Source organism: Bos taurus, chromosome 17, assembly GCF_002263795.3.
Source record: "Bos taurus isolate L1 Dominette 01449 registration number 42190680 breed Hereford chromosome 17, ARS-UCD2.0, whole genome shotgun sequence".
NCBI lineage: Eukaryota > Metazoa > Chordata > Mammalia > Artiodactyla > Bovidae > Bos > Bos taurus.
Genome location: NC_037344.1, coordinates 62,207,671 through 62,220,616, shown reverse-complemented (window position 1 = coordinate 62,220,616; position 12,946 = coordinate 62,207,671). Strand labels below are relative to the sequence as shown.

At 44.2% G+C, this 12,946-nt stretch overlaps 2 protein-coding genes across 2 annotated transcripts in view; one reads left to right on the top strand and one right to left on the bottom strand.

Moving 5' to 3' along the window:
* Positions 1 to 12,946, bottom strand: part of TMEM116 (transmembrane protein 116) — a 136,640-nt gene that overhangs the window by 58,265 nt on the left and 65,429 nt on the right. The gene's annotated exons all lie outside the window — the stretch shown is intronic.
* On the top strand, positions 8,312 to 11,779 carry LOC112442047 (disintegrin and metalloproteinase domain-containing protein 1a-like). The gene has a single exon (XM_024977765.2). The coding sequence runs from the start codon at positions 8,699 to 8,701 to the stop codon at positions 11,234 to 11,236; it is 2,538 nt and encodes an 845-aa protein (XP_024833533.1). The 5' UTR covers positions 8,312 to 8,698; the 3' UTR covers positions 11,237 to 11,779.

Sequence of the window (12,946 nt, the reverse complement as noted above, 5' to 3'; positions counted from 1 at the left end):
ATGAGAGACCAAGGAAAAACAGTCAAGAGCAGCCTTGGGGCAAGGTCCTGTTTCCCCATCAAAGGATACATACAACAGTATCTTTGAGCTATTTTGAAGATATTGAAGCCCTCTCGAGGTAGGAGAAGTTAATGATTAATGATGGCATATTGCCTATAGCATGTAGACACCAGATGAGTTGGACCTGAAGGTTGATGATGTGGACTCCTACCTACCTCACCGTCAACCCACTAGAAGAATGCCCATGAGCTGATCATGCCCTCTTTGAACAATTACTATAAAGCTTGTCACTATCTTCCCCAAGTTAAGACACTTGGTATTGAGGGCATTAGCTCACTGTGTTCGCCTTTGCCTGCCAAAGCAATAAAGCTTCTCGTCTCTACTTCACCCAAAACTCTGTCTTTGAGATTTGATTTGGCATCAGTGTACAGGGAAGCTGAGCTTTCAGCATCACAAACTCAGGGCATCTACGAATTCTCTTGGCCCTACCTTCAATACATACCCAAAATGTAACCCATTACCACCACTTTCAACTCTCCAGTGCACTGCAAATTACCATCACCCCCTCCTAGACAACTTCAAAAGTTTTTAACTGGTCTTGTCTCACACAAGAGCCTATTTTCCACCCAGCAGACAGTTATTCTTTTAAAAAGTAAGTCAGAACACACCCATTACCTTTTTTGTTTCTGTTTTTTAACTTTTTATTTTGTATTGGGGTATAGCAGATTAACAATGCTGTGATAGTTTCAGGTGAATAGGAAAGGATTCAGTGGTAAATATACATGTATCCATTCACCCTCAAACTCCCCTCCCATCCAGGCTGCCGCATAACATTGAGCAGAGTTCCATGTGCTATAGCAGGTCCTTGTTGGTTACCTATTTTAAATACAGCAGGGTGTACATGTCCATATCAAACTCCCTAACTATCCTTTCACCCCTAACTTTTCCCCTGGCAACTATAAGTTCCTTTACAAAGTCTGTGAGTCTGTTTCTGCTTTGTAAGTTCACTTGTATCATTTTAGATTCCACATAAAAGGGATGTCATATGATATTTCTCCTTCTCTGACTAATTTACTTCTTTCAGTTCAGTTCAGTTCAGTCACTCAGTCATGTCTGACTCTCTGTGACCCCATGGACTGCAGTATGCCAGGCTTCCCTGTTCATCATGACTCTTTCTAGGTCCACTCATATTGCTTAAAGGACACATGTTATCATTTAAATGCTGCTGGTAGGTCCATAGCCTGAGGGCCTCATGTTGATCATTTGATTTGACAATGGAGAGTTGTTTATCCACTGACATCCCGGAGCTGGCAGTTTGGATGGATGCATGGGGGTGAAAGCTTATTCCAGTGGAGTCAAAATGCAAAAGATGGGCCCAAAACCATTTGTGAAGGTGTCCAATCTCTTTAGTATTCAGAGAAATGCAGCTTATCTAGCCGTAGAGAGATATCACTATACACTCACAAGACTGATTGCAGAAGAAGGAAAATTCCAAGTATTACCACGGAACAGTGGAAACTCTCATCAATTGCTTTAGAAATGTAAACTGGCAGCCACTTTGAAATAGCATATACTGAATACTCTTGACCTTTCTACCCTGACATCTGCATCCTCTGACTAGATAATAATGGACACAGAAGCATAGTTCACAGTATTCCAAAAGAACTCCACGTTGTATTCACAGATAATACAATGGACGTTAAATTGTGACAGATCCACACAGAGAAACAGAGGAGTACAGCAACGGAAAGGAATGAATCACAGTGGCACACAAAAGCACCTAGGAAGCTTAAATACTACTGTGGAACTAAAGAGGCTTTGCATTAACACTGCATTCATCTGGCTTCATATCAAGTGAAGAGGGGAAATGGGAAGCACTTCCAAAAGGTCAAAATAAGGGTCTACAGAAGCCCCCTCCTCCACAAAAGCAGTGGTAACACTGGCAAAAACAGTCACAGTCAACTTTTTTGCAAGTGTGGAAACTGTCTAGGTCATACAACAACAAAACAGCTCAGTCTTGGTGAGAGCAGTGAGGTGTGTGAACTTTTAACTACCCAACTCCCATAGCCGTCTCCTCAGGTGCCCACGAGTCATCTCAAGTACAGCTCAACTGCATCGTCTCAACTGCAACGGCTGTGAAAACAGGCAGCCTGGTAGAATGGACAGAACGGTCTGGAGCTCCCTCAAAAGCCTACCCATAGCATGACTACTAGTTTGCGTGTCTGGCAGGCTCCTGGAGAATCCCCATTCAGGAAACCTGTGTTCCTATAAACCTCATAGGAGAAAGCGTAAGGCAAAAGTTTCACGGCACTGGATTTGGCAAAGGTTTCTCAGCTATGACACCAAAAGCACAGAAACCGAAGAAAAACAGACAAGATGGACTTTAGGAAAATACTTAAATTTTGTGCATCCAAAATTACTATATATTCACAGAGTGAAAAGGCCACCCACAGAATGAGAGAAAATAGTTGCCAATCATATATCTGATAAGGAACTACTATCCAAAATACATAGCGAAAACTCCTAAAACTCAACAACAAAAAACCACACAGCCTGATTCAAAACATGGGCAAAGGACTCAAATGGAAATTTCTCCAAAGAAGATACACAAATGACCTTTCGCATATGAAAAGATGCTCGATGTCATGCATCCTTAGGGAAATGTCAAGCTAAACTACAATGAGATGCCACCTCATATCCATTAGCATGACCACTACAAAAACAAAAGTAAACAGAAAAGAACAAGTGTTGGAGAGGAGGTGGAGAAAACTGGAACACTTGTGCCCTACTGGTGGGAAGGTAAAATGCTACAGCTGCTGTGGAATGGTATGGTAGCTCCTGAAAGATATTAAAAATAGAATGACCATGTGATCCAGCAAGTTCACTTCTAGGTATAAGCCCAGAAGGATGCAAAGCAGGATCCCAAAGAGAGCTTTGTATGTCCATACATGTAATGTTCAGAGCAGCATTATTCACAACAGCTAAAATGTGGAAGCAACCTGAGTGCCCACAGAGGGGTGAATGGAGAAGCGAAAGGTGGGCTGTACATACAATGGAATATTATTCACCCATAAAAAAGAGGAAAGTCTGCAAACTGCCACAACATGGATGGATCTTGAGGACATTATGCTAAGTGAAATAAGCTTGTCGCAAGAAGACAAATACTGTCAGATTCCACTTAAATGATGTACTTGTGTAGTAAAATCATACAGACAGAAAGTAGGATAGAGGTTGCTAGGGGCGAAGGGAAAGAAGATAATGGGGATTTATACTTTAATGAGTATAGTTTCATTTTTACATAACGAAAAGAGTCCTGGAGATGGACAGTGGTAAGAATTGATGCTTTTGAACTGTGGTGCTGCAGAAGACTCTTGAGAGTCCCTTGGACTGCAAGGAGATCCAACCAGTCCATCCTAAAGGAGATCAGTCCTGGGTGTTCATTGGTAGGACTGATGTTGAAGCTGAAACTCCAATACTTTGGCCACCTGATGTGAAGAGCTGACTCATTTGAAAAGACCCCGATGCTGGGAAAGATTGAGGGCAGGAGAAGGGGACGACAGAGGATGAAATGGTTGGATGGTATCACCGACTCAATGGACATGGGTTTGGGTGGACTCCGGGAGTTGGTGATGGACAGGGAGACCTGGCGTGCTGCGGTTCACGGGGCCGCAAAGAGTCGGACACAACTGAGCGACTGAACTGAACTGAATGTAGCACACCAGGGACGTTACTTAGTACCACTGACGTGTACACTTAAAATTGGTTAAAATGGAAAATTTTATATTCTGAATGTTTTAACAGAATGAAAAAAATCCAAAGAAAAAAATGAGATAATTTTCCACTCTAAGAGGTAACCATTGAGAAAGTGCAAAAGCCCACAGAATCGGAGAAAACATTTGTAAATTACATACCGACGGAGGTCAGCTAGTACCCATGAAACATTTAGAACTCTTACAACTCAACAAGACACCCTGTTTTAAAAGGGCAAATTATGTGAGCGGTTGTTGTTGTTACTCAGTCGCTAAGTTGCAACCTCATGGACTGCAGCACGCCAGGCTTCCTTGTCAATCAGCCAACTCCCGGAGCTTGTTCAAACTCATGTCCATTGAGCTGACGACGCCATCCAACCATCTCATCCTCTGTCGTCCCCTTCTCCTCCCGCCTTCAATCTTTCCCAGCATCAGGGTCTTCTCCAACGAGTGAGTTCTTCGCATCAGGTGGACAAAGTATTGGAGCTTCAGCTTCAGCATCAGTCCTTCCAAAGAACACCCAGGGCTGATCTCCTTTAGGATGGACTGGCTGCATCTCCTTGCAGTCCAAGGGACTCTCAAGAGTCTTCTCCAGCACCACAGTTCAAAAGCATCGATTCTTCAGCGCTCAGCTTTCTTCACAGTCCAACTCTCACTTCCACACATGACTACTGGAAAAACCATAGCCTTGACTAGACGGACCTTTGTTGGCAACGTAATGTCTAGGTTGGTCATAACTTTCCTCCCAAGGAGTAAGCGTCTTTTAATTTCATGGCTGCAGTCACCATCTGCAGTGATTTTGGAGCCCCCCCCCAAAATAAAGTCTGACACTGTTTCCACTGTTTCCCCATCTATTTCTCATGAACTGATGGGACCAGATGCCATGATCTTCGTTTTCTGAATGTTGAGCTTTAAGCCAACTTTTACACTCTCCTCTTTCACTTTCATCAAGAGGCTTTTGAGTTCCTCTTCACTTTCTGCCATAAGGGTGGTGTCATCTGCATATCTGAGGTTATTGATATTTCTCCCGGCAATCTTGATTCCAGCTTGTGCTTCTTCAAGCCTAGCGTTTCTCATGATGTACTCTGCATATGAGTTAAATAAGCGGGGTGACAATATACAGCCTTGACGTACTCCTTTTCCTATTTGGAACCAGTCTGTTGTTCCATGTCCAGTTCTAACTGTTGCTTCCTGACTTGCATATAGGTTTCTCAAGAGGCAGGTCAGGTGGTCTGGTATTCCCATCTCTTTCAGAATTTTCCACAGTATGTTGTGATCCACACAGTCAAAGGCTTTGGCATAGTCAGTAAAGCAGAAATAGATGTTTTTCTGGAACTCTCTTGCTTTTTCCATGATCCAGCGGATGTTGGCAATTTGATCTCTGGTTCCTCTGCCTTTTCTAAAACCAGCTTGAACATCTGGAAGTTCACGGTTCACGTATTGCTGAAGCCTGGCTTGGAGAATTTTGAGCATTACTTGACTAGCTTGTGAGATGAGTGCAATTGTGTGGTAGTTTGAGCATTCGTTGCCATTGCCTTTCTTTGGAATGAAGACTGACCTTTTCCAGTCCTGTGGCCACTGCTGAGTTTTCCAAATTTGCTGGCATATTGAGTGCAGCACTTTCACAGCATCATCTTTCAGGATTTCAAATAGCTCAACTGGAATTCCATCACCTCTACTAGCTTTGTTCTTAGTGATGCTTTCTAAGGCCCACTTGACTTCACATTCCAGGATGTCCGGCTCTAGGTGAGTGATCACACCATCGTGATTATCTTGGTCGGGGACATCTTTTTGTACAGTTCTTCTGTGTATTCTTGCCACCTCTTCTTAATATCTTCTGACATCTGTTAGGTCCATACCATTTCTGTTCTTTATCAAGCCCATCTTTGCATGAAATGTTCCCTCGGTATCTCTAATTTTCTTGAAGAGATCTCTAGTTCCATTTTTCTTTGCACTGATTGCTTAGGAAGGCTTTCTTATCTCTTCTTGCTATTCTTTGGAACTCTGCATTCACATGATGTTCATAATTGATGAATCAAAAACTATGATATATCAATATTAAAAAAATGTTATTTTGCCCAAAGGAAATAAACTATTGGTATCTGCTATGATACGGCTTTGAAAGCTTTATGTGAGGTGAAATAAGCCAACCACAGAGGACTATAACTATAATATAGGAATCCATTGCTATGGATTGTCAAGAATAGACAAAATCATAGAGATAGGAAGGAGAGTAGTGGTGACCAGGGGCTGCAGGGAGCAGAGAGTGGAGAGCGACTGCTAATGGACATGGGAGTTTTATTTTGGCATGAGGAAAATGTTCCAAAATTGCTTGTGGTGATGACTGCATAACTTTTCGATCATACTACAAACCACTGAATTGTACACTTTAAAGGATGAGCATTCTGGTATGTGACTTTATATCTCAATAAAGCTGTTATTAAAAGACAACTAAAGTAAAATGATATAATTTGAGGATGCACACATTTAGGAACCAAAATAATAAAGAAGATGAGGAAGTAGGTATCATAAAGACAAGATCATGATCTCTCTGAAGCAGGAGGGCATGAGATTGGCAATGGCACGCAGGTGACTTCTAAGAAGCTAAAAGTACTGATTACCTCATCAGGGCTGTACTTAACACAGCTGTTTCTCTCTCTCACCCTCCCTCCCTTCCTTGCTATTTCTCTCTTTTTCAGTAAAATACACACAATATTAAATTAACCATCTTAACCATTTTGAAGTGCACAGTTCACTGGTATTAAGTTCATTCATGTTGTTGTGCCACCATCATCAATACCCACTTCCAGAATTTTTCATCATCCTAAACTGAAAGTCTGCAAGAACTCCCCATTCCTCTACTTCCCTACCCAGGGTAACCTGTATTCTACATTCTGTCTCCATGACCTTGGCTATTTGTGGAACCTCAGATATGTGAGATCAAAGGTACTGCCTTTCTCATTTTAATTAATACTAATTCACTGAAAAGCACATTTATGCTCTATGCATATTTTGTGACTGTGTTCGGATCAAAATAAAAAACATTTGAGAAAATAAAGAAAGGAGTGGTACTGGAACAGAATGTCTCTACACTGTTTCAAAGAATTTCACTGTAAAACAGAAAAGGAGAAACTAGATGGTGACTGGAAGGTGCTGTGGGCTGAGAGGGATGGTTTTATAAAGGCGAGAAAATACAGCAAATAGTAAGACTGGATCCAGCAGACAAACAGATGCCCAAGATGTAAAAGAGAGAAGGGAGAAAGGTAAGAGTGAATGAAGTCCATGAGAAATTAAAAGGGAAGGACACCCCACACACAAGTAAAAGGATTGGTCTTAGACGGGAGCAAGGACAATTTATTCACGATAGTGGGGGGAGCATTTAGATACAGGGGTGGACTCAGCTAATGTTCATATGTGGAGGCATCCTTTTGATTGCTTCTGTTAATATTTTTCTCAGTGAAATATGAGGCCAGAAGAAATTAGGAGAGTGAACTGGACAGCAAAACGTAGAAAGAAGTACATTTTGAGATCATGTCTGTGCCAGCAAGGTTTTCGTGCGTTTTTCTGAAGACATTTACAGATATTCAGGGCAGGCACGAAGCCAAGTAGAAACACAGAAGATACAGCAAGTGAGACACCACAGCAACCATACCTGGGAGCTATTTAGTCATTCAATAATTCTTGTTCGTCTAGTCTTGAACAAGCACTCTTCTAGACCTGGGAGAGTGTATAAGGAGGAACAAACAGAAGTGGCCACTGAACACATGGAAGTCTATACAACACAAGGGGAGACTTCAGGATTCCTAGTCTTTGACACAGAGAAGGCGATGGCACCCCAATCCAGTACTCTTGCCTGGAAAATCCCATGGATGGACGAACCTGGTAGGCTGCAGTCCATGGGTCGCAAAGAGCGGAGAAGACTAAGTGACTTCACTTTCACTTTCATGAAATGGAGAAGGAAATGTAACCCACTCCAGTGTTCTTGCCTGGAAAATCCCAGGGATGGCGAGCCTGGAGGCTGCGTCTATGGGGTCGCACAGAGTCAGACACGACTGAAGCGACTTAGCAGCAGCAGCAGCAGTCTTCGACAGGCATAGTCTTAAGACACTGCTATGCCAGACCAGCCCAAGAATGGTAATAGGTCTGGAGATACTTACCACCAAGGTTCCCATGATAACTGCACAACGGGGAGACTGCTCTGCTGGCATCTCTCATACACACTTTTAGTGTCATAAATACACACTGTGTTAGAAACACAACTTGAGAAACTGAATGCTGATGATGTTTTCTTAAAAGTAGGGAATGTCATTGTCCCACGGGTGACCAGCACACTGGGGTTTATCTATCTGGGGGCACAAGCAGGTACCACACTGGCTTTATCTAACAGATTGGTCTGTTGTGCATCGCATCTATAATGCCATGTTACATCTAGTTACAATCTCCATGTGATACAGAACAAGAGCTTTAGGAGAGAGGAAACGGGCAATGGAGCGTGCCCCCTGAAGACGTCCAAGCCTCCTGGTCTAGAACATTAGGAGTCAGCTGAGCAACGGACGATGGGAGAGTGGGGGAGGGGTGTTCCATGCTTTCCAACTCAAGAAGACATGGAGGTTTTGTTTCCTTTCTCAAGGTACAGTCTTGCATTTTAGAGTCTGCAGTCCCTCTTCATGATTACAGCTCTTCCTAACGTCAGGAAGACCTTAACCACTGGAGTTGAGGGTGTGGAGGGAAGTCACAGAGAAAAGACTATTTGAAGCATAACAGAGAGATCCAAGACTAGAAAGGACACAGCCAGAGGCTGACCTCTGAGAGGCAGGCAAGAGCCGCCCTGCATGCAGCCAGAATAGATCTGAAGTGAGTACCTGTGGCAGAGGGTCTGTGTGTCAGGGAGAGCTGCTGCTGCTGCTGCTGGACACAAGCCCTGCATCATCAACTGATTCACTAGGGCCATGTCAGTGGCAGCGTCTGTGAGAGACTCTGACTCTGTACTGCCTTCTCTATGGAAAAGGCAACTGGCTATGTCTGAGGCTATCAGAATGCTTCAAACTTGGGCTCCTCACATGAAGGGCTTGAGGCTGGCCCTGGTGCCAGGACTTTCATGTGCCAGGTTGGGGATCCTGTTGTTCTTGGTACTGATTTCTCTGCCAAGCCTGTACTGTGACTTGGGCTCACCACATCACTCTTCCTATGAAGTAGTCATTCCCAAGAGTCTGACAGTGGAAGGAAGGGAAGACCAAGTGGAAAAGCTCTCCTATGTGCTATTTATGCAGGGCCAGAGGCAGCTGATTCACCTGACGCTGAAGACAGACTACTTTGTGGATAACTTCCTGGTCTTCAGCTACCACGATGGCATCCTGGGGCAAGAAATGCCTCTCATCTCGCGGGACTGTCACTACGAAGGCTACATAGAAGGAGTCCCAGGTTCTTTTGTTTCTGTCAACACCTGTTCAGGCCTCAGGGGCCTCCTGATTAAGGAGGGAAAATCCTATGGCCTTGAGCCCGTGCACTCTTCCAAACGGTTTGAACACCTGTTGTACGCCATGGCCCACGAAGCTCGAGTCTCCTGTGGCGTCACGTCCAAAGACAGCCAAGTGGCGTCCACCAGCCGGCGACCAGAGAGCGGCAAGCCTCACAGCTGGCAGGTGCCATCCGACTTGTGGTCACATACCAAGTACGTGGAGATGTTTGTGGTGGTCAACAACCAGCGGTTCCAAATGTGGGGCAGTGACGTCAATCAGACAGTCCAGAGAGTAATGGACATCATCGCTCTGGCCAACAGCTTCACAAGGGGAATAAACACAGAGGTGGTGCTGGCTGGAATGGAGATTTGGACGGAGGGGGACCTCACAGAGGTCCCCGTGGACCTGCAAGTTGCACTCAGGAATTTCAACAGCTGGAGACAAGAGAAGCTCTTCCATCGTGTGAAGCATGATGTTGCCCACATGATCGTGGGACAGCATCCTAGAGAGGATACGGGGCAGGCATTTCTCAGTGGTGCCTGCTCCAGTGATTTTGCGGCAGCCGTGGAATCCTTCCACCACGAGGATGTCCTCCTGTTTGCAGCGCTCATGGTCCATGAGCTCGGACACAACTTGGGTATTCGGCACGACCATCCGGCCTGCATCTGTAAAGACCGGCCCTTCTGCCTCATGCGTGAAAACATCACTAAAGAAAGTGGCTTCAGCAACTGCAGCTCTGACTTCTTCCACCGGTTCCTCTGGGAACACAAGGGGGCCTGCCTGTTCAACAAGCCTGGGCACAAAGGCCGCTTACGGAGGGCTTCCCGCTGTGGCGATGGCATTGTAGAAGGACCTGAGCAGTGTGACTGTGGTTCTAACTGTGAAAGGCACCCATGCTGTGACACCAGATGTCAGCTGAGAGAGCATGCAGAATGTAGTGATGGACTCTGCTGTGATAAATGTCGCCTGAGATACCAGGGATTCATGTGCCGTGCTGCTCTGGGAGAGTGTGACCTCCCAGAGTATTGTAATGGTTCCTCGGGAGAATGTCCCAGAGACAGCTATAAGCTAGATGGTACCATGTGTGACAGAATTCACTACTGTGCTGGAGGTCGGTGTAAGAACCCTGACAATCAATGCATGGATATATACGGGTCCCCTGCAAGGTCTGCCCCAGAAATGTGTTACGTTTCAATGAACACAAGAGGGGACCGGTTTGGAAACTGTGGTACCACCAGCTCACCGAGGTTAACATATCTGAAGTGTGCAGATGATAACATATTTTGTGGCAAACTTATATGTACAAATGTTAGAGAGATACCACAACTCAAACCCAATCATACACTGATCCAGGTCGCTCACAAAGATGACTGGTGCTGGAGCATGGATGCCTATGGCACTGCTGATGTCCCTGATGATGGAGATGCACACACTGGCACTCTCTGTGCCCCACACAAAGTCTGCATGAATCACTTGTGTACTGATTACACCTCACTTGGGTACAACTGTGAGACAACAGAACTGTGTAACGGGAAAGGAGTTTGCAACAATTTTAGGCACTGCCACTGTGAGGATGGCTATGCGCCCCCTGACTGCAAAGATCCAGGAGAAGGTGGTAGTGTAGACAGTGGTCCTCCTAGGATATCAATTCAGCTTTCAAGTGGAGGTGAAAGTGAAACTCCAAAGAGACGCAGAAATGAGTTTCAAGGTATTGGCAACGTTGTTTTCATAGTCCCTTCACTACTTTTAGTACTTTTGATAACTGCAATACTATTTATTAGCCTCAGGACTGGAATTGAATCAGTAGAGACCCCAGGGGGTATCTCAGATGAGACTACAGAGGAAACCAGTAGTGAGGTATTCATAATGGAGCTCCTCCCAGTGGGGATACAAGAGGGGCCAGAAGGGGGCCCCCCACCAGAGGAGAGACCCCCAATGGAGGCTCCTCCACCAGCAAGACCCCCACTGGATGCCCCACCACCAGGACAGCCAGTATCACAAGAGGCAGCAGGTGAAGGACAAGGATAACCAAAGGCAGAAGTGTACTGGAGGAAGAATTCAAAAGTATCAAATGTCTCAAGCACTGAGTGGGAATAAGGCACTCACAGAAGCAAAGGTGAAGTGACAACTGATGGAACCTGTAACTCTGACAGGAATAGTCTACAGAAACTTAACAACATAGGAACAGGATGACAAGGTTTTCAGTATTCACTTTATTAATTTGGTTATATATTCATATGTGAACTCGTATGTAAAATATTCTACACTTTCGCTTTTTTCCCATTTCACGAAACAATTTTATGTACGTTCTCCTCATGAATCATACTTATCAATGTCATCTTTTAGTTGGGCCTATTTCTGACCTGAAATTACTGTTGACAGCATACTATCTTCCATCTGCACTGTTTGATATACACTATTATTTGCACCTAAGATTATCACAGGATCATTCATCCCACTCCTACATATTATTTAAAGAATGTTATCTGTTCAGTAATCTAATTTGCTTCAACAACTACTATTCATGAATAGGAAATGATTTTAAATAAAAAGCTATTTTAAGAAGCATCACTTCAGTCTCCATAGTGCCTAGTCCTTGGGGCTTCTTCATTTTGCGGCTCTCTTAGAAGGGGCTACATCTGCTCCAGGGGGATCTGATCACCTTGGATGCATGAGGGTGGTGCATGAGGAAAGGAGAGCACTTAGGCAAGAGACAACCTTGTCTAGAGTGGAGTTCAGCTGGAATTAATAATTATTGCTTTTTTTTCTGTTTTTCCACTTATGTTTATTTCTGATTTTTAAGTTAATATATTGCTGATTGACAGTCTAAAGAAACAGAGCTTTGGAGGGGGGTCAACTGTGTGTAAAGAGAGAACAAAGCACATGTAACATCACCAACTCTACGCAAGACAGTGTGTGCAGTCAGATGCTCTACCCCTATCAATACCGCCAAGCACACGTAACATCACTGACATGGTGCTAAGTACTCTACACACACCCTTAATTTCATGCTCCCGTGCACAATATGAGACTCCATCGTGAATACGAAGAAACAGAGGCTGGAGAGTTCTGCTCTAGAGTTGGTAAGGAGTGGAGCCTGTATCACCATCACTCTCTCCTAGACAAATGCACAAGTATTTACCTGACTTCTCTGCTCCCACAGTAGTATATTTTCTACCCAGCAGACAGAGTGATTCTTTTAAAAAGCAAGTCAGAACCCACCCATTATCTTTAAAAGTTGCTGGTAGGTCCATAGCCTGAGGGCCCCATGTTGATCATTTGATTTGACAACGGAGAGTTGTTTATCCACTGACATTCCGGAGCTGGCAGTTTGGATGGATGCATGGGGGTGAAAGCTTATTCCAGTGGAGTCAAAATGCAAAAGATGGGCCCGAACCCATTTGTGAAGGTGTCCCAATCTCTTTAGTATTCAGAGAAATGCAGCTTATCTAGCCGTAGAGAGATATCACTATACACTCACAAGACTGATTACAGAAGAAGGAAATTCCAAGTATTACCACGGAACAGTGGAAATTCATCAATTGCTTTAGAAATGTAAACTGGCAGCCACTTTGAAATAGCATATACTGAATACCCTTGACCTTTCTACCCTGACATCTGCATCCTCTGACTAGATAATAATGGACACAGAAGCATAGTTCACAGTATTCCAAAAGAACTCCACGTTGTATTCACAGATAATACAATGGACGTTAAATTGTGACAGATCCACACAGA

Excerpts from the sequence above, each read along its gene's own strand:
- LOC112442047 (XM_024977765.2), top strand. The coding sequence starts at position 8,699 with ATGTCAGTGGCAGCGTCTGTGAGAGACTCTGACTCTGTACTGCCTTCT.